The 18,703-nt window shown below is 55.9% G+C and overlaps 1 protein-coding gene across 1 annotated transcript in view; it reads right to left on the bottom strand.

Annotated features, from left to right (window-relative positions):
- Positions 1–18,703, bottom strand: part of SLC29A3 (solute carrier family 29 member 3) — a 43,241-nt gene that overhangs the window by 10,205 nt on the left and 14,333 nt on the right. Inside the window, exons 3-4 of the mRNA XM_045439530.1 lie at positions 7,707–7,789; positions 209–435 (exon numbers count right to left, since the gene is read on the bottom strand). Of these exons, the coding sequence (XP_045295486.1) occupies positions 209–435; positions 7,707–7,789 (310 nt within the window). The remainder of the gene's footprint in view (positions 1–208; positions 436–7,706; positions 7,790–18,703) is intronic.

Raw genomic sequence — 18,703 nt, 5'->3', positions numbered from 1 at the left:
ATCACAGATGTGTGGGCCAAAGACATGACCGTTAGTGTTTGAAGCCACTAAGTTTTGGGGTGCTTTGTTACCCAATAACAGATAGTGGACACACAGCTAACAGTCGTTTCCTTTTCTGGAAGGACCACTGCATGCTCCCCTCTGTCTCCCCCTCCCCCCACCGCGTGACTCCCAGGGGGCCCGACCTCATCCGGAGCCCAGCTCTCACCTGATATCAGCGCCTGGGAATTCCTCATGGGGAAGGAGCCAGTCATGCCGAAGACAGTGCTGCTGAAGACGGTGGACGTGCCGCTGAGGATTGCCATGCAGACAATGGTGACAGCAAAGAAGCCACTGGTCCAGGACGAGGTGTCCACCTTCACTAGCGCAGTCATCAGCAAGAAGATGGCCAGCATGACGGTCAATGAGGCCAGCACACGGACACGAATCGGAACCCTGGAGTGGGGATGCCAGAAGCGGTTAGAGATCCCCTCGGGGCCTCCCACGCCAGACCAGGGTTGGCGAAGGTTCTCAAGGGAAGCAGGTGAGCTCAGTGGCCGGGACGGCCCACTCTGCGGCCTGGAGGCCTGGGCCTGAATCCTGCCTTTCTGGCTCACTAGCTTGGGGCCTTGGGTCAGTGACTCAATTGCTCTGGTTTTGGCTTCTGCGTCTGCATAGCAGGGAGGAGAACGGATCCACCCGAAGGGAGGCTCTGCAGAGGGGAGGGTGCAGAGTTCAAGGGGAAGTATCAGCTCAGGGAAAATGCTCCTTGTCATCTTGCTCCTTTTCATCTTGCTGTGAGGTCCAAGGACAGGAGGACATGGGGGCTCTCGAGGCAAGTCCCCGCTCCCCCACCACAGGGCTGAGCCCCCACCGGGTCTGTCTAATGTTTCCACGGAGCAACCACCCTCTGGCCTTCCCTCTCCCAAAACTTAGCAGCGGGGGGAGGAGGGGGAAGGGCAGAAAATCGTCATCCTCATACAGCCATCACCCAGCGAGTACTTAATTTGTGCTAAGTACTCTTCGAAATGTTTTCTATGTGCTGGCTTGCTGAATCACGCCAGCCCCATAAGACAGGCTCTCTCTCCTCTCCTGCACAGACAGGGAAGGAAACTGAGGTCAGAGATGCTGAAGAACTTGCTCCACGTCACTGGGCGGAGACCCCAGGAGGTCTGGCTCTAGTCTGCGCTCTCAGGATGACACTCTACCACGTCCCCGGAAGGAAGGAAATACGGGTGGTCCAGAACTGAAGGCTTCTCCTGGGATGGTCTCAGTTGTCACGGGCAGCCACTGATGCCGGGCTACTGCACCCAGGGCGGACCCCCAACTGAGTAGGGTATACACTCCTCCCAGCCCCCATCTGCCCAGACACTGCCCTGAAGGGAGAAGCAGAGAAGGCTGGCTCTCTAAGAAACTGCACATTTTTATTCCAGGGAGTATATCATCTAAAGGGGCTGTTTAAATCATCAGATTAGACTAAGCTTTAAGCCGGATTGGATGTTTGCTTAATTTTCCCGCTAACCAGTGGGTGAGGGCTGGGAGAAAAGCCAGATTAGTTATACACAGGTATTTTTTTTTTTTTAATAAAAAAGAAAGACCTGAAAGGTAAAAAGAAAAAAAAAATACATATATATGTACATAAATAGGTGTGAAATGATGAGCACGAGAAGCAAGGATTTTTCAAAGTGCTTTTGTGGCCCCAGGCTAACTTGAGTTTTTTCTGATCCTCGTTCTGATCCTCGCTGGAGGGAGAGCAGGTGCTGCCTCTGCTTTGTAAGGGGCAGAGGGGAGCCTGAGAAAGCGAACAGGCAGTTCAAGGTCGCGGCGTGAGTCTGTGGGGAGCGAGGATGAGGACCCGGGTCTGCTGAAGCTCTGTTAACACACCTTCTCTCTGGTGTGTTCATTCCACAAATGTGTGTTGGGCAACTACTGTGTGTCAAGCGCTGTGCTGTGTGGGACAGACACAGGACAGACAAGGGACAGTGCTCCATCGGGAGGGCCACAGGGCATCCTGGGCACGTCCAAGGGGGCACCAAACCCACCCTGGGTGTCACACAGTCTTTTGGCAGGTGCTAAGCTGGAGTGTAAGGTGTGTCGGGCTGTGAGCACACACGTCTTGTGAGAGAGAGAGCACGGCACATTCAGGGAACTGAAGTGGCCTCTGGGTGCAGGTGAGATTGGGGGCAGAGGCTGGAGAGAAGCAGAGCCCTATCCTGGAGGGTCTTGCCTCCCTGCTAAGTGCCAAGACTTGATCTCCAGAGTAGGGTATAGAGTTGGAGTGCAGGCTTTGTCTGCCAGCATCCCTTTACCCAAAGAACACTCTTCCTGGGGCGCCTGGGTGGCTCAGTCGGTTGAGCGTCTGACTATGGCTCAGGTCATGTTCTCACAGTGTGAGTTCGAGCCCCGCGTCGGGCTCTGTGCTGACAGCTCGAAGCCTGGAGCCTGTTCCGGATTCTGTCTCCCTTTCTCTCTGCCCCTCCCCCGCTCACACTCTGTCTCTGTCTCTCGCAAAAATAAATAAACATTAAAAAAAAAGAAGAACCCTCTTCCTTGTGTGCCAAGTTGTTCTGGAGAGGTGGCCCGCCATATTGTCCACACTGACCCGGCCACGAATGATGATCACCCACGTGATGAGTGGGTCTGGGGTGACTGGAGCGTCCCATGCCACCGGTCGCTGCAATGGGTTAGGGATTGGCGCGTGTGCCAGGCGGGGTCAGCCAGTCCTCCCCAGGACCGAAAGGTGGAGAGAAGTTCACTCTCTGCCATGACCGTGTTGGGGGCTGCTGGTTGCCACCTGGCCGGCTGCACGGAGAGAGATCACATTTGGGATGAAGCCAGGCAGACACACACACAGAGCCCAGGGATGGTGCAAGAGAAGGAGAGCCCTGGGGACGTACGCAATCTCCTAGATCCGACAATGTGATCCCTTTTCGGGTCACTACTGTTTATTACCAAGAATGCCAACTAGCACCAAGAGGCACCTCAGGGTTGCTAGCTGGGGAGCAGCATGGTTAGATGCTCCACCCCATGCCCTGCCGCTACCAGGAAGCAGGCTGCAAGTGACAGGTAATTAACACACCCAAGAGCAGCTTTCAACCAATGATGGGGAAGTGGGTGGATAAACACCCCAGCTCCCTCCCCCTCAGGTGTGTGCTCCACACTGGCTCCCAGAGTCCCCGGGGCCAGCTGGGTCACTCTCTTTGGGAGCTGGTTTGATAGGCATCCTGTGTTAGCAGCCTTCTCCTTCTATCCCTTTTCTCCATTCTTCGATCTCTACTTCCCAAGTAAACTCCTCTCACTTAAATCCCTGTTCCAGGGGCTGCTCCTGGGGAACCCCACACCAGAATGCATCTTCCCAGGGTCTGCAGGGGCCTCACCCTGGGCAGGAGCTGATGGGCAGCAGATGGGGCACTTGGGCCCCTGGGGGCCCAGAGTATTGGGTGTAAGTGCACACCAGGTGCCCTGGAGGCTGTGGTCAGGCCTTACCTCTGATGCTTGGGGTAGTTCCACACATTCGACCTTGTCACACCGTGCCCCCCGCCCTCTCCCAGCAACTGGAACTGCCCCAACACCCCAAAGATAAGAGCTAGCAAGGGCACACAGCCTGGTTCAACATAATGTTCCAGTTTACGGTTATAAATGTTGAGGAAATCAAGTGGAGAGAGAGGCTGGGGACCGATGCCAAAAAGCTTTAACATGATCCTTGGGGCAGGAAGAAGGCCCAGGACAGCCTGGGAGACATGAGGAGGACAGTGGCCCGTCTTGTTCTCCCACTGGCCCAGGGTGGGCACAGGGCCCGGGAGGCACCGCTGAGCATCTAGTGAATGCACAGGCAGGCAAGGGCTACGGGCAGTGCAGGGAGGCTCTCACGCTGGGCCTAACCCCCGGTCGCTCTCTGCTTCTTGACCCCCTCAGCATAGCAGGGAGACCCCTGGGAGCACTTGCAGCCCCTGAAGCCAGCCTCGGAGAGCGGCCTCTGCCTCTAACCACCTCCTCCCAGACCCGGCCTAAGACGAAGTCCACCCCAGGAATGCTGATGGCATCACGGGAGCTTCTGGGGCCTGCCACAGCGCAGTAATTAGTTGCCCCAACGGGAAGGTTGCTTTGGAGAGAGCTGGGGGGCTTCTCACCCAGCACCCCGGGGGGCGGGCAGCCGAGGGAAGAGTGGGAGACGAGGAGGTAAACCCCAAATTCAGGACAAGAGCAATGCAGTTCCCTGCTCTGCTCTGCTGCCCCCACAGGCCCCTCACCTGCACAGGCTTCCTCCTTGCCTGCGAATTACCTGCCGCAGGACCCTTTCTCCTCCTGATCCCTGATCCCTGGGCCCCAGGACCTCAGGGATCATGCCTGGGGCTATTTTCAATGCCCATAAAGCTTTATGGCAAGAAGCCCACCCACAGGCACTAAGGGGGGGGGCAGGCTGGCTTCTCTCTGCTTCTTCCACTTCGGCAGGGAGTGTGGCCCAGGGGACGGCGATGCCGTTAGGATTGTGGGGAAAGTCCAGGCAAATGTTGCCCTGGAGTCCGGGGTTCTGCTCTCGGACGGGGGATAGCCAAGATGACTGCTTCAGCCCCGGGACCCTGGGGCAGCCCACGTTAATATGAGATTCTTTGAGAGGGCTGCCAGCTCCCCACCTCCTTGCTCATGAGGGCTCACCACCCCAGGGGACTGATTTCTTCATAAGTCTCTCAAATGTAAATCCTCCTCATAAGTATTTATGATGCTGCAGATTTAACATAATAAAACACTTGGAGATTATGGATGAGCCAGTCAGAGAAAGCCAGGGTTCTCCAGGAGGGGAAAAAAGGAGACATTTCAATCTCGCACATTAAATAAAAAACAGCTTAGCCCCAAACCATCTTCCCACAACCCAGAAACAGACGGAGGCCTGCGAGCATTCCCCACACGGCCCTCGCCCTTCTGCTGGAGGCAGGAGAGGGGCAAGGGCAGGTCCTGGGGTGGGCTGGACCTTCTGGAGGGTGCCCTGTAACGCTAAGCCTTCAGAGCCAGCTCCCTGCCTGACCTCGGGAGGGTGGCTGCCTTGGCCACCCACTGTCCCCGCTACACACAGACCTAGACCTTCTTCACCACCTCCTTCCTTCCGGGTCTGCGGTGCATCTCTGGCTGTAGGGGGGGGCCGGCAAACTAGGAGGCAAGTGGTCCAGGGGTTCCAGGTACAGGTGTAGGGCGAGACGGGTCCCAGTTCTCATCTGGCTTCACCCTGCTAATGGCCATGTGACCTCCGTGAGCCTGCTTCCCATCTATAAAACAAGGTAACAAGTTTCCAGCTCTCGGACTGTTGTAAGGATTAAAGAAGATAATGCTCGTGGCGCCTGGGCGACTCAGTCTGTTGAGCATCTGACTTTGGCTCAGGTCACGATCTCGCAGTTTGTGGGTTCGAGCTGCACGTCGGGCTCTGTGCTGACAGCTCAGAGCCTGGAGCCCGCTACGGATTCTGTGTCTCCCTCTCTCTCTGCCTCTCCCTGCTTGCACTCTGTCTCTGTCTCTCAAAGTTGAATACAAGTTAAAAAAAAAAAAAGTGCTAACTCCTCTTATTAGAGATTACTCTCCTAGATCCCTGTCACTGCTGGCCCCTGACACCACTGCTGACCCCTGTCCCGGGCTGGCTTCTGGCCTGCTGGACCTCATGACCACAGAGGAGGCACTCCCAGGTACGATGCCAGCTTGGGCCATCCCTTTACTGGTCCTGTGGTCTTGGGTACATCTCTTGACTTTCACCTGAAAAGTGGCTAATGTCATGGCCTCCCTCCCGGGTCACTGTGTGTCACCAGGTGTCAACCCTTTGTTATAATTCAGACAATGACTCCAGATCTGTCACTTGTACGAGCCTGGGCTATCCCTGCTGGACAAAACCGCATCCCTAGGGCCAGCCAGGCAAGTGGACAGAGAGGATCATGAGAGTCCTGAAAAGGAGGGGGTAGTGAGAGACCCAGGGGCTCTCCACCACGGCTGTCACCCCCTCTTCATCCTCCTCCTCCCTTTGTGTCCCCTTCCTTTCTTCCTGCTTTCCCTCCTGTGAGCCTCTGCCAAAGACACAGCTCTTCCCTCCAGGGGCTGGCAATGCTGAGGGGACACGTGGCCCTGCTCTGAGCTCCATTCCTCTGCCTCCTCCTGGAAGCGGGGGTGGGGGGTCCTCTGGGGGCGGCACCCCACTGTTGAGGACACTGAGGGTAGCCCTGTGCACCAGGGGAAGGCACAAGGAGGCAGGTTAAGGGTCAGCTGGTTTATGATTGGGGCTGCAAAGCCCTCAGGCCATCTGGACCCCATTCTGCTTCTCGCTCTTACAGTCTGCACCTTGGTTGTAAATGGGTGCAAATCCTTTCACTTTCCTTTTCTTGACAGGCGGGTCCGTGTCCCCTTGAAACCAAGTGGGCTTGGTGCGTGCCTTGACCGGCTGAGTTCAGCGTCAGTGCCACCATGAGGCTACAGAGACCTTGTAGCTTCTGCCTTGCTCTCTTGGAGCACCTGCTCTTTAGCCACACCATGAAAAATCCTCCTGCCTGAGGCCAACTTGCAAGAGACCACGGGGAGGGGAGGGGAGGGGAGGGGAGAAGGAGACAGGGGCCGGCCAAAGTCCCAGCAGCTCCAGCCCAGCTGTCTGCAACCACATGAGAGACACAAAGCCAGAGCTCCCAGCTGAGCCTGATGACTCCCAGATCCTGAGCGATACTAACCACTGTTACGGTCTTAAATCACGGTGCTTCGGGGTCATTTTCGCGCAATGACAGAGGATTGGAATAGCCCCAAAGCTTATGTTTGGAGAGACCGGTCTATCCAGGCTTAGCACACGTGAGGCACAGGTGCTGCCCTCTCTCCTCCCATGCGCGGAGCAGACATCACCAATCAATCGCAGCACACTCCCTGCGGCCGGACCTGCCTCAGGGTCCTGTTCCACCCGAGATCCAGGCAGTCACGATAAATGTGGCTGCACTGAGTGAAACTGATTGGCCATCGGTGAGCTAAGGTTTCAGTAGGCTGTGCCCAGAGAAGCCCAGGTCTCTGCTGGTAACTCAGGGGCAACGTAGGCAGAGTAGCTAGGGCTGTTGCTCTTGTGAACCTAAATGACAGTGGATGGCAATAGTCCCCCAGTGGGACTAAGGGCCATGCTAACTTGCCTGGCTGCTTCCAAAATCAGTCCTTCCTCCACAGCTCTCTCCCGGCCCCCACTCTAACACAGTGTCAGACGTTCCCCACTGACCCTCTCTGCGAGTGGTCAACACGTGAGCCGGTGACCCATTCCCCCAGAGCGAGAGCCAGGATTGGGGGGTGCCAGCCTCTCAACTTCCCACGGCTCTCAGAAATGCTTGGGAAACCAGCCTCCCTTGTTCCCCAGCCCCCCCCCCCCAACCCCCCGCCGCCATCTACATGCTGTCCTTTGGTTGCTAAGTCTGCGGCCCAGGTAGCTGTTGACAGGCTCCCATGAGAGGGAAAGGAGGAAGACCCACGTCCCCACATGCCTCCTGCTGGCTGCTGACACCATGCCACGGCATGTGGCTGGGAAGTGAAAGACCAGCTCCCCAGCTGGGCATCCCATCGGGAGGTCACGGATCTGACTTCTCCACCGTTACGGAGGAGTGTGGGCTGCCTGCCTCCTACTTAGGCTGCTGCCCTTGAAGCCGGCAGAAAAGCAGCCGCTGTGAACGAAAGGCAAGTGGAGACGCAAGGAGGTGAGGGTCAGGGGCTGGCAGAGAAAGGAAGTGGCCTACCTGTTGACGAGCAGGAAGTTCGCCATGAGGCACAGCACGGAGGAAACGGTGGAGGCAACGGTCAGGTAGCTCTCAAAGTAGTTCTGCAAGCACAGAAGTGAGGAGGCTGCTGATGTCACCTGGGAGAGACGGGAGGGCCCCACTCGAGAGCGGAGCCAGGGCCCTCCTGCGGGGCTTCTCCCCACTGTCTTCAGATACGACTGATGGATAAGTCTAGCCCAAGACGGCATGGGCCCGCCTCTTTACGACCTAGGACCACTTACTCGGTCACACAACAGACGCCAACATAAGCTGTGCTAAGTGCTGGGGACACAAGTTAGGATAAGACATTGTCCCTGCCCTCAGGCCCCCAATGCTCTGCAGCCCACACTCCCACCTATTCTTTTTTTTTTTTTTTTTTTCCACTCCCACCTCTTCTACGTGTCCATCCACAGGGGAGGCAATGGGGACAGGACTCAACTGTGAGCACGTATACACAGAAAGACTGTGCCCCACCGGCCTTCTTTGCCCACTGCCAAATTTCAGTTATCCAAATGCGTGTTGTGACCCAGCCACATTCTCATGTTCCTGCAACCAAGTGAGGCCTCTGAGAAATACACCAACCCTGGGGTGCCTGGGTGGCTCAGTCGGTTAAGCGTCGGACTCTTGACTTAGGTTCAGGTCATGATCTCACAGTCGTGGGATCGAGCCCTGCATCGGGCTCCTTGCTAAGCACGCTCTCTGTCTGTCTCTCTCAAAATAAACATTAAAAAGTTAGTTTAAAAAAAAAAAAAAAAAAGACATACACCAAGACTGATCCCTGTAGGGAAACTTTGTTCCAACTCTGGATTTGCTTCCTCAATAGAGCTGCTACCCAAGGTCAAAGCCATTTTGGAAAATGGCTCCTAGACTGGCCAAGATGAGGACAAAGGGCATTTTTCTAGAAGGAGTTCTGGGTTATTCTAGACGAAGTGTACATGAGACCACACGACAGAGAAATCCTGATTATGAAAGCTGCAGGGCAACTGTGTGTGTGTGTGTTTAATTTTTGTTAAGTTTATTTATTTATTTTGAGAGAGAGGGAGAGAGAGAATGAGCACGAGTGGAGTAGGGGCAGAGAGAGGGAGGTAGAGAGAACTCCAAGCAGGCTCCACACTATCAGCACAGAACCTGACTCGGGGCTTAAACTCATGAACTATGAGATCACAACCTGAGCCGAGATCACGAGTCGGACACTTAACTGACTGAGCCACTTAGGCACCCCAACCGTAAGCGTTTTTCGAAACTCAGAGAACTGTCCACTCATCAGAGTAGATTTTACTGTGTATCTGGTATCTCTCAATATACCTGTCTTAAAAAAAAATTAGAAAAGGCTGACAGATCTTGGCTTTGGTTGTTGTATGTTCCACCACGAACCCCAGGTTGGTGACGATCATGGGTTCTGAACCGTGGTAATAGATTACCCGTATTAAGCGTTTACTGTGTGCCAAATACAAGGGCTTTATATGAAGTATATTGTTTACTCTACAAAATAAAAAAGAAGCTGTGAGTATTCTACTCTGGAAAGCTCACCAGATTGACTTCGCTGAGGAAATATTTTGAGTTACAAATGTGCCAAGCACAAAGGACAATGTGTGCAAAAGCTTGCCAATGTGCAAAGAAGGGTGGCGACTGTAGCGATCACTACAGAGAACGAGACATGTTTCTTGCCCGTTAAGAACGAAGCATCCCACCGGGAGTGTAGGATAGAGTGTGAAGGTATTTTCATCTCAAAACACCACAGGAAGAGATGTCAGAATTCTGTGGGGTTTTTTTTTTTTTTTTTTTTGCCAAGTCAGAGGTAGGAGCAGTGTGTTCTATAAGGGGTTCCGGGTGGGGGGAGTGGGACCAGGAAGGCGGATCACGAGAGAGAATGGGAACGAGTACCAGTTTGGGGAAAGGTCCCCGAAGTGGTGGGAACGGAGTCAAACCCTGAAAGAGAGGGTCAGATCTGTCCTTTCTGGGGGAGTCTGACTGCAGCGTGGAGTACAAGAAGGAAAGATATCACAACGAGCTCCTCCTGGTCTGCAACGGATTGTTCCACGGTCCCTTTTTAAGCCTGCAGAGTGCTTTGCGGTCTTTGAAATCTGCACCCTGAATATCAGGTTGTGGTGGCCTTGCAATTAAAATGATAATCACAGCTAGTGCGGTCCATCAACCATGAGCCTTAGAAATAGCCTTCCTCCTTTGAGGTGCTACCTCATTGTTCCTGCCCTGATGGGCTCAGTAGAGCCTGGACTGGTCCGAGGCACTCAGTCAATTACGTCTTGACACAGTGGCTGAGCCTACGTGAGGCCAGGCAGGTGGCAGGCGGGAACCATGGAGAAAGGCCCCGAGGAAGAGACAGCTGCAGGTGGGGGCCAAGCCTGCCCCAAATCCGAGCCCCCGGCGAGGCTCCCTTTACTCAGTGGCTGCTCGCTCCGTGGCCAGTCTACAAACGACCATCACATGGGATGCAGAGTCTCTGTCTTTGTTTTTTCAAGCAAGCTCAGGTTCCCTGAACATTTTAGGAACGGGGATTTTCTAGGTAATTGAATGTTCTGGTTTGTTGATATTTAAGCAGAAAAGTATCCTTCTAATGTTGGAGAGGGTTTTAAATATTGACACCCGAGTAGGGCTTATGACTCCCTTTCTGTTGACAGAGCTCCTTTTCTCTGCTTCACAAAGAGCACACAGAAGGCAGAATGGACTTGACCCTGGGCCATTTTTCTACTGGTACAGATTGGGGACTGCAGATGGTTATGTGGGTTGACTCAGCATACCCCAGGGAGCTGTTTTTTTTTTTTTTTAAACTTAGTTCCTGATATAAACATGTGGGCGGGGGGGGGGGGTGGTGGGGGAGGTTACTTACTTGCTGCTTTTGCCTGTGAATAGAGTTCTAGCAAAATGAGGTGTGGTGGGCAGACCCTCCCGATGGTCCCCACAGTCCCAGCCTCCTGTGTTCACACCCTTGTATGTGATCCCCTCTGCTAAGTGTGGGTGGGACCTGTGACTTGCTTCTGACCAAGCAAGGGACCGACATCTGTGATCGTGTGTATGGGGGTATGTTACACGACATGGTAGCACCTGTCTCGTTGGACTCCTTTCTTCTCTCCCTTGGTGGCTTAGAGGGCACAAGTGGCCATGCTGGGGAACCCCATGTGGCAAGAACTGCAGGTGACCCCTAGTTGCTCAGAGAGGCTTCTGGCCAACACCCAGCAAGGAACTGAAGCTCTGAGTCCTACCACAACAGCAAGGAATTGCATTCTGCCAACAATCCAGGTAAGCCTGGAAGTGATCCTTCTCCAGCCGGGCCTCCAGTGAGACCACAACCCTGGTGACCCCCTTGATGGCGGCCGTGTGAGACCCTGAGCCGAGGGCTGTGCCCCGCCCCCCGGACCACAGATACCGTGGGGTAATAAATGCATTATTTTAAGCCACTAAAGTGTGTAGTATTTCGTTACACAGCAATAGATTCCTAATTAAAGAGGGCTTTAGACAGCTGAGGTCCTGCTATCGGGGTTTTCCTGAATATCGCCAGCTTCTTGTAGTTTAAACTCAGCGTCTCAACGGAAACAGGGACGGCTGAGCATGATCTTGCCAGACGCGAAGACCAATATGTCTGCCCACCAGGGGGACAAAGGTTATGTTTGCTGAAGTCCTTGTCAAATCCTCTGAAATTAGGATCCTTTTTGCGGGTGGCGTGCACGGATTCCAAGAAACAGGACTCAGTTCATGGGCCACCACCAGATCTGCTCACCTTGCCTGGCTCTCAGGACATCTGCCTCACTACCTGACCTCCCGGTCATAAAGCCACTGTCACTGCTGCCCCCAGAGAAGGAGCCGGCTGCTGAGGAGAGACCCCTGTGCCCGGGTCCTGGCGGGGCTGCGTCCCAGAGGCTCTTGCTCCCCGGGTGACGATGAGAAGGGTCAGGTGACACTCCCCAAAGTCGAGGAAGGCGAAGCCCCGCGAGGCAGGCTGTGACCAGTGAGAGGCAGGAAATGGAAAGGAGACAAGAGATAAACTTCTTGACTTTCGTCTCCCCCAACCGTTCGAAAATGCGGTGGCCCCACGTGGCTTCTCTGGATGTGTGCTGGGCGCCTGAGTAGCCAGCTGTGTTTCGTCGCAAAGCTGTGGCCAGCCCAATAACGCTGCGGCCTGCGTTTTCTCTCTCTCATCTCCGCCTCACTTCCCTTTTCCCTCACTCTTGCTTCCCTAGAACTGCACACCCTGAGATGGCATTCGCATGGAACGTGTGGCCTTGGGCTCCTTTCTAAGAAGCACCCCCCAGTGAAGGCCCTCCTTTCCATCCTGGATGATGCCCTTTGCAGGCTCGCAGCTGGCATTTCCCTCCTGGGTTCATCTCGTTTTCTTCCAAGGGATGTTGGGGCCACCGTCTCCTATTTTACCCCAGGAAATGCAAAAACGTTTGAATACTGGTTCAAAAACCTTGGTAACAGGCCTGCCCCCTCCAAAGCAACCTGTCATCTCCATCCCATGGGGCAATCTTATGTCATGGGATGGCTGGGGATGGTTCATGCCATAGTTCGCCTGCACTTGGCACTGATTCCTAAGAGCTGCCTCAAAAGCCTCTGTTATTTATCACACCAGGTGCCCCCCAACATGACTGACGAACGTGACCATGAACAGGGTGAACCCAAAGACCCCAACGGCCAGCTCCAGCCACGCAGGAGTGCAGGAATGAGGAGAACACTGGGGCAGTGGCACCAGGCCACCTCGGGTGACGGCGGAGGCTATGCTTTCCACACCTACAGGAGGCACCAGTCCTGAAGCTATGATATAAATGAAGCTCTTCATAGTTGTGCAACATGGCAGCCTTGTTTTTGTTTTTTGTTTTTCAAATGTTTGTTTATTTTTGAGAGAGAGAGAGCGAGTGAGCACGAGTGTGGGAGGGGCAGAGAGAGAGAGAGGGAAACAGAATTCCGAAGCAGGCTCCAGGCCCTGAGCTGTCAACACAGAGCCCAATGTGAGGCTCGAACTCATGAACCATGAAGTCCGAAGTCCGACCCTTAACTGACTGAGCCACCCAGGGGCCCCACGGCATCCCTGTTTATTCAGTCCATGGAAAACCTAAGTGCTAAGGAGATCGGTCTAGGGCTCATGTTACTGCAGGCAGAAAACTGATTCAGCAAGAAGGCAGGGCCGGAAGGTGGGTGGACGCAGCAGGGCAGGGCGTGATGAGAAGACAAGGCCTCTCCAAGCCGTCAGGAGACCCAGAGGCAAATCCCACGGCCCTCAGCCCGGCCGGGTGGCCACTGTTGATCAGATTAACAACCCCTTCCCTTGTTTACCAGAGATGTAGCCACCCCTGTGTGTATGGCTGGTGGCTTGGTGTATAAGAGAGAAAAGACAGGGTGCCCGATGCCCTCTGGGAACACGTGGCCTGGCACGATCCTATAGCTCGAGCACCGCGGACACGAGATGTGGTGGGAGGACAGAGAGAGGGGCCGGAGGGCTTCCCACAGGAGGCCCTCTCAGACTGTAGCCTGAAAGACTGGGGGAAGTGTGCCAGACAGAGGCGGGAGGAGGGGCTGCTGGTGGAGAGACGGCACTCCAAGAGGAGGGAACAGCATGTGCAAAGGCATGGAGGGATGCTTCCTCGCCACTCACGAAGTTCCTTTGTTGGAACGGACTTCCTGGGCATTGACAGGAATCTGCTGAACTGAGACAAAACCATTCAATCCAAACACGCTGGGAGAGGCAGGAATGTAACCAGGGCACGCCACGCCCTCCCCCCTTTCAGGGTGCTCAGGGAGTGGCCCCATCCGCCACCATTCTGAATTCGCCAAGCCCGTGGGAGGCGAGGCCCAGCTGAGGCAGAGAGTATCTTTCTTGTTGTGTATCTAACCTAAACTCCCTGCCCTCAACCATCTCCCTGCATGCTGCAATTACCTGGGGGCTCAGGGGGGGCTCAGCACCCTGGCAGCAGTAACACCAAAAGTCATCCTTGGCACTGGTCAGGTAACCCACGTAGCAACATGGAACCCCTGCGGAGCACCAGGTAACTGCCAAGTGACCAAAAGCGCTCACACGTGGCCTGCACGGACCCCAGGCCCTTTGCTCTTGACACAGCCTGTAAGAGCAAGGCAGCGCTGATGTGCTTCCGTTTTACAGATACGGAGCCGGAGACCCACAGAGGGGATCACCTGCACAGAGGCGCCTACCTGGCGAGTGGCAGATCTCCTGATGCAGGCAGGGCAGGGGTGGGGTGGGGGGATATTTCGCCACTCTAGCTGCGGCCGCCTGCCTCGCAGACGCCCCCGGGATTGAGGCATGTCACCGGGCCGCCCCAGTGGCCGTCTTCCCGGCAGTGAGCAGGGACCAGCTGCTCGTGGAAGTTGAGGTGCCATCAGGGAGGCATCGGCTCTCAGCCCCAGCCCTTAAACACGGGTGACCTGCCCAAGCCAGCAAACGACGGGGTTTGATTCCTCTCCCCTCTGCGGTTCACTCTCTTCTCCTTAAACCCCAACGGTCCCTTCCCCAGGGCATTTCCACAGGGCTGTGGCTCTGACTGAGCAGAGTTAAAAGGAAACATTTGCAGAGAAGAGCCGTCACTTCTGTCAGCCACCCGAAATGGATGGCCACGGTCCGCTGAGGAGCACGGACCATGGTACAGAGGACATAATAGGTAGGAAGAGCCGGGCAGCCTTCCAGCTTCTCAACTGGCTGTGCAAACTCGGGCAGCACCCCGCGCCCCGGGTTGAGGGGAGGTGGGGTCCCAAACCCAGACCGGGCACGGAGCCTGGCCCCGCGGTGCCAGCTAGGCGTGGGGGAGCCGCTCTGGCCTGGGTGCGGGGCACTTGATCCGCTCGTGATGGAGATGAGAAACTCATTTTCATCCGTCCCCACTCCGGCCCAGTTTGCGAACCCCAGGAAAAGGGGAGAGCCGCTCGGCAAACGCAATTTAAAAACCCACCGGAGCCAGCTGGCCAGATGTGAGGCTCACTTTACGACGGGGAACGCTTCCCCCCTCCTCCGCCACGCCGAGAGGCTCCGTGCTAAGCGTCTCTTCTGGAAGAATTTAATTCTGGGCTCCGAGTCCAGGTAAAGAGGTTTCTTCGGGCAGGGAGGCCCCGAAATGAGCCCGTTTATCTCTGGCAGGCCCTGGTTAAGCTGCTTCTCCCCTAAATGCTATTTGGGCACTTTGAAATAAGTGCAGCAAATTAGTCACGAGCTGCGGCAGACTAACTCGGTGCCCGGCCGCCCGGCGGCTCCCAGGCAGCTTCGGGCAGCCCCCACCTCAAGAGCGCGGCGGCAGAGGCAGCTGGCTCCTGCGGGGCGAGAAAAAGCGATTCAGGCCCGGGGGTGGCAGCTCGAGGCAGCAAAGCGTTACCTGGATCACAGGGGCATGAAATTAGCAGCAGCGAGCAGGCTGGAGCCAAGAATAGTTTGCTGCAAACTTGCTGCCTTCGGATGGCCGAGCTCTATGGCCTGGGATGCTGTGGGGAGGCGCCATCGCCCTGGCATTGGCCACAAAGCGAGCCGAGGGCAGGTGTCCCCAAGGGCTGCAGCTGGCCTCCTGCCTCTGGGTTCCTGTGGGGGCACTGGCCCAGGAAAGCTAACGGGGGTGCGGAGGGGCGGGGGGGGGGGGGCAGCTGGGCAATGTCAGTTTCAGGGCCCAGAGAGGTGAGGGACCCGGGAGCCGGGATCCACCAAGACGTGATGGGGTATCCAGCGGCCCAAGGGCAGAACAAAGCTGGGTCAGAATCAGACAGGTAAGGTCCGGAAAGATGCTGGCCAGACAGACCCAGCCACCCAAAGGACAGGCGCCCCCATCAGACCTGTGTACTCGGTTCCCACATCAGCCCACCGAGGCTCGGCCTCATGGATCACCTCCAGGCTTCGGTTACTCGGGGCCACTGTAAATCTTGCTCTTTAATACCCTGGAGGCCCTCCCCAGTCCGCGATCCTTTTTTACACCTCCTCTGGAATCCCTGCCAGGGGATAAGCAGAGTGGCTGAGATTTTCGGGAATGAGCCTCCCTGCCTCCCCCACCTCTGTTGTAGAGCACACCTTCTCCCCCCAGCCTAAGCTGACTTCTAAGAAATTTGCACCATGAACACTTGCCTTCCCTGCCTGCATTTTCCATCTCTCCTTCACTGCTGGCTTTCCTTCTCATCTAGCTAAGGAAAACCACCTGTCTGATCTCATTGCCTCCAGCCCCAGGTCCCTCCTCCCTTTTGCCACAAACTCCTTAGAAAGGCAGCCTATGCCCTCAATGCTTACCCTTACCCCTCCCAGACTGCTCTGGGGAAAGACTCCTCCAAAGGGGCCTCTTTGCAGCCCACCCATAACCAAGGCGTGGTCAGGCTCCTGATACCATGGGCCACCCCGGCTATAATGGGTTGAATAGTGCCCATGTCTAGCCAGAACCTCAGAATGTGACCTGATTTGGAAAATAGAGTCTGAGTGGATACAATTAGTTAAGACAGGGTCACACGGGACCAGGGTGAGCCCTAAATGCGATGACTGGTGTCCACATAAGCAGGAGAGGGCACTGGATGCTGAGACACAGCCACGTGAACAGAGCAGAGACCGGAATCGCACGGCCACAAGCCAGGGAGTGCCAAGGAGCCCCCAGGGCCTGGAAGAGGCAAGCGAGATTCTTCCTAGAGTCTTCGGGGGCAAGCATGGCCCTGCTGGCCTCTTTGTTTGGGGCTTCTGGATGCCAGAACTGTGAGAAGCAAATCCTGTGCCCACATCTGAGCGCCTGGTCACGGCAGCCACAGGAGACGGCCACACCTTCCCTCCAGCGCTCTGCACTTGAACTCCCGGGCCACCCCTCCTCCTCCTCTTTCGAGGCAGCTCAGTCCACCTCTGCGCTCTGCCACCAGAGGTGCCTCCCGAGCCCCACGTTGAGTTTCCTCTGTCCCCCACTCCTGCCTTGGGACGCTCTTGTCTCCCGGCTTCGATGAGTCCCAAGCCCCGTGCCCACATCCATCCGTCTCTGCCTCCAGAACAATTTTCACTGAAATTCAACAATTTTCAAATCCCGCCTGGGTGGCCTGCTGAGCCCCGGCTCCAAGCTCTCAAATCACAGGCCTTCAGGCACACCTTCAAGAGGACCCCAAGCCACCTCTCCCGAGGCTCCATTTCTCGGTGGCCCTCCTCAAAGTTTCTCTGCTTTCCTTCACCACCCCAGGTCGATCACTTGTCCCTAGATCCCACATCCCTAGCAAAGGACAGTGGCTTGCACTCCCACCCGCACCCCCGGACTCCCCTCTGCCACCCAGGGCTCCAGGCCCTCCCCCACGTTTCCACCACACCCCCTTGCTCAAGCTTCTCCCTGGGCCTGGCCACCCTCTGCCTCCCCAACTCCAGAGCGACTCTGGCCCTTGTCTGCCTTGCAGGGCTCGGCTACCTCCCCGCTCCTCTATGGAGCCTTGGCCCCCCAGCCCTCCCCGGGCTCCTCAGCACACAGGCCCCTCTCCTTGGCCCCCTTCCAGGACACCCTGGGGGCTCCAGTTTGGTTAAATGACAGGGCATGTGAGGTGAGGGAGGCAGGGAGGGGAGACTACGGATGGTCTCAGGTAGCAGGCTGAAGAGGGGTGTTTGTCTCAGAAGGAACTAGGGAGCCATGGAAGAAGGCTTCTGCACAGCACTGATAAGATCCGTGCTGCACACAACAGGGGTCACCTGGCAGGTGAGGTGGACTGAACTCAGGGGGAGCAGCAGGTGACAACGGCTATGTGTTTATCCATTCACTTCTTCATTCAGGAAACAGCGAAGGCAGACAGAGCCCATTCACTTATTTGACAGTAACGACTGAGCACCTTATGTGTGCCAAAATGTGCTAGAGGCTGAGGATGCCATGAGGTTCTAGTGAGGGAGGCAAGAAAACGCGTAAACAGCAAATTAAGGGGTGGGGATGGGGGAGACTGTAAGTTATATTAAGTGCAATAAACAGAAAAACCAAGTAAGGGGCTATCATAGAGCCTCGTGGGGGTGCTGATGTTGGCGAGGGTGGTGAGAGACGACCTCTTGAGGGACGTGATATTTGGATCCGAGGACAAGCTACGCGAGGGGTGAGGGGACAAGCATTCTGGACAGAGGGAACAGCATCTGGTTGGCCTCAAGGCAGGAGTGAGTTTGGTGTGTTGAAGCAACTGACAAAGCAAGCTGATCCTGGATTACAGGGAGTAAGGGAGAGAAGGGGGAGACCGAGCTGGAGGCAGGGGCGGGGCGGGGCGAACAGGCAGAGATTGGAGTTTGGATCTTATTCTAAGTGCAGCAGGAAGCCACTGCAGGATCCTAACCAGCTGGGAAACCTGGTCCTGGCACACATTCCCAGAGCCCTCCCCGCACTCTGCTGTTCCGAATGCTTACAGCATCCCTCTGAGGGAAGATTCATATTGCAAATGAGGAAACTGAGGCTCGGAGAGGTCAGGCACTCGCCCAAAGTCACACAGCTCCAACCCAGCCCTCTGTCCACAGAGCTTGTGCCCTTACCTGGCGCAGTGGATGGCCTATTTTATATCTTAAAGAGACCCCCTCTGTAGCCTCCATGGCTATGGAATTGACCTTAGAGGGCCAGCAGCCAGCAAGGCTGAGGCAGGGGTGCTGGCCACGGAGGAGAGAACTGGAGGCACTGGAGACGTTTCGGAAGGTGGAATGAGCAAAACTCGCTGACAGACCGGGTGCGCGAAGACAGAACGAGACAAAGGGGAACCCGGAAGTTTCAGGCTTGACCAACTCGTTGTTAAGTAGATCACACGGCGGGTCGGGCAGCGGAGACTGTCTGCTCCGGTATCACCCGAGTGTGCCGGTCAAACAACGACCCTGCCGTGAGTCCAAACCCTGAGTGCGGGATCACAGCGCACAATCCTGAGACGAGGGCCCTCCTCCTGTTCCCTCTCCTCGCTGGCCCAGCACCAGCCGGGCCCTCCGCAAACCCTTAGAGATGAGGTCATCGTTCTGCACGTATTGGTTGAGCTCAGGAGACATCCTAGGCACGCGGGACTCGGCCCAAGTTCCTGCT

The sequence above is a fragment of the Leopardus geoffroyi genome, chromosome D2, assembly GCF_018350155.1.
Source record: "Leopardus geoffroyi isolate Oge1 chromosome D2, O.geoffroyi_Oge1_pat1.0, whole genome shotgun sequence".
Taxonomy (NCBI): Eukaryota; Metazoa; Chordata; class Mammalia; order Carnivora; family Felidae; genus Leopardus; species Leopardus geoffroyi.
This window is presented reverse-complemented; position numbering and strand designations above follow the sequence as displayed.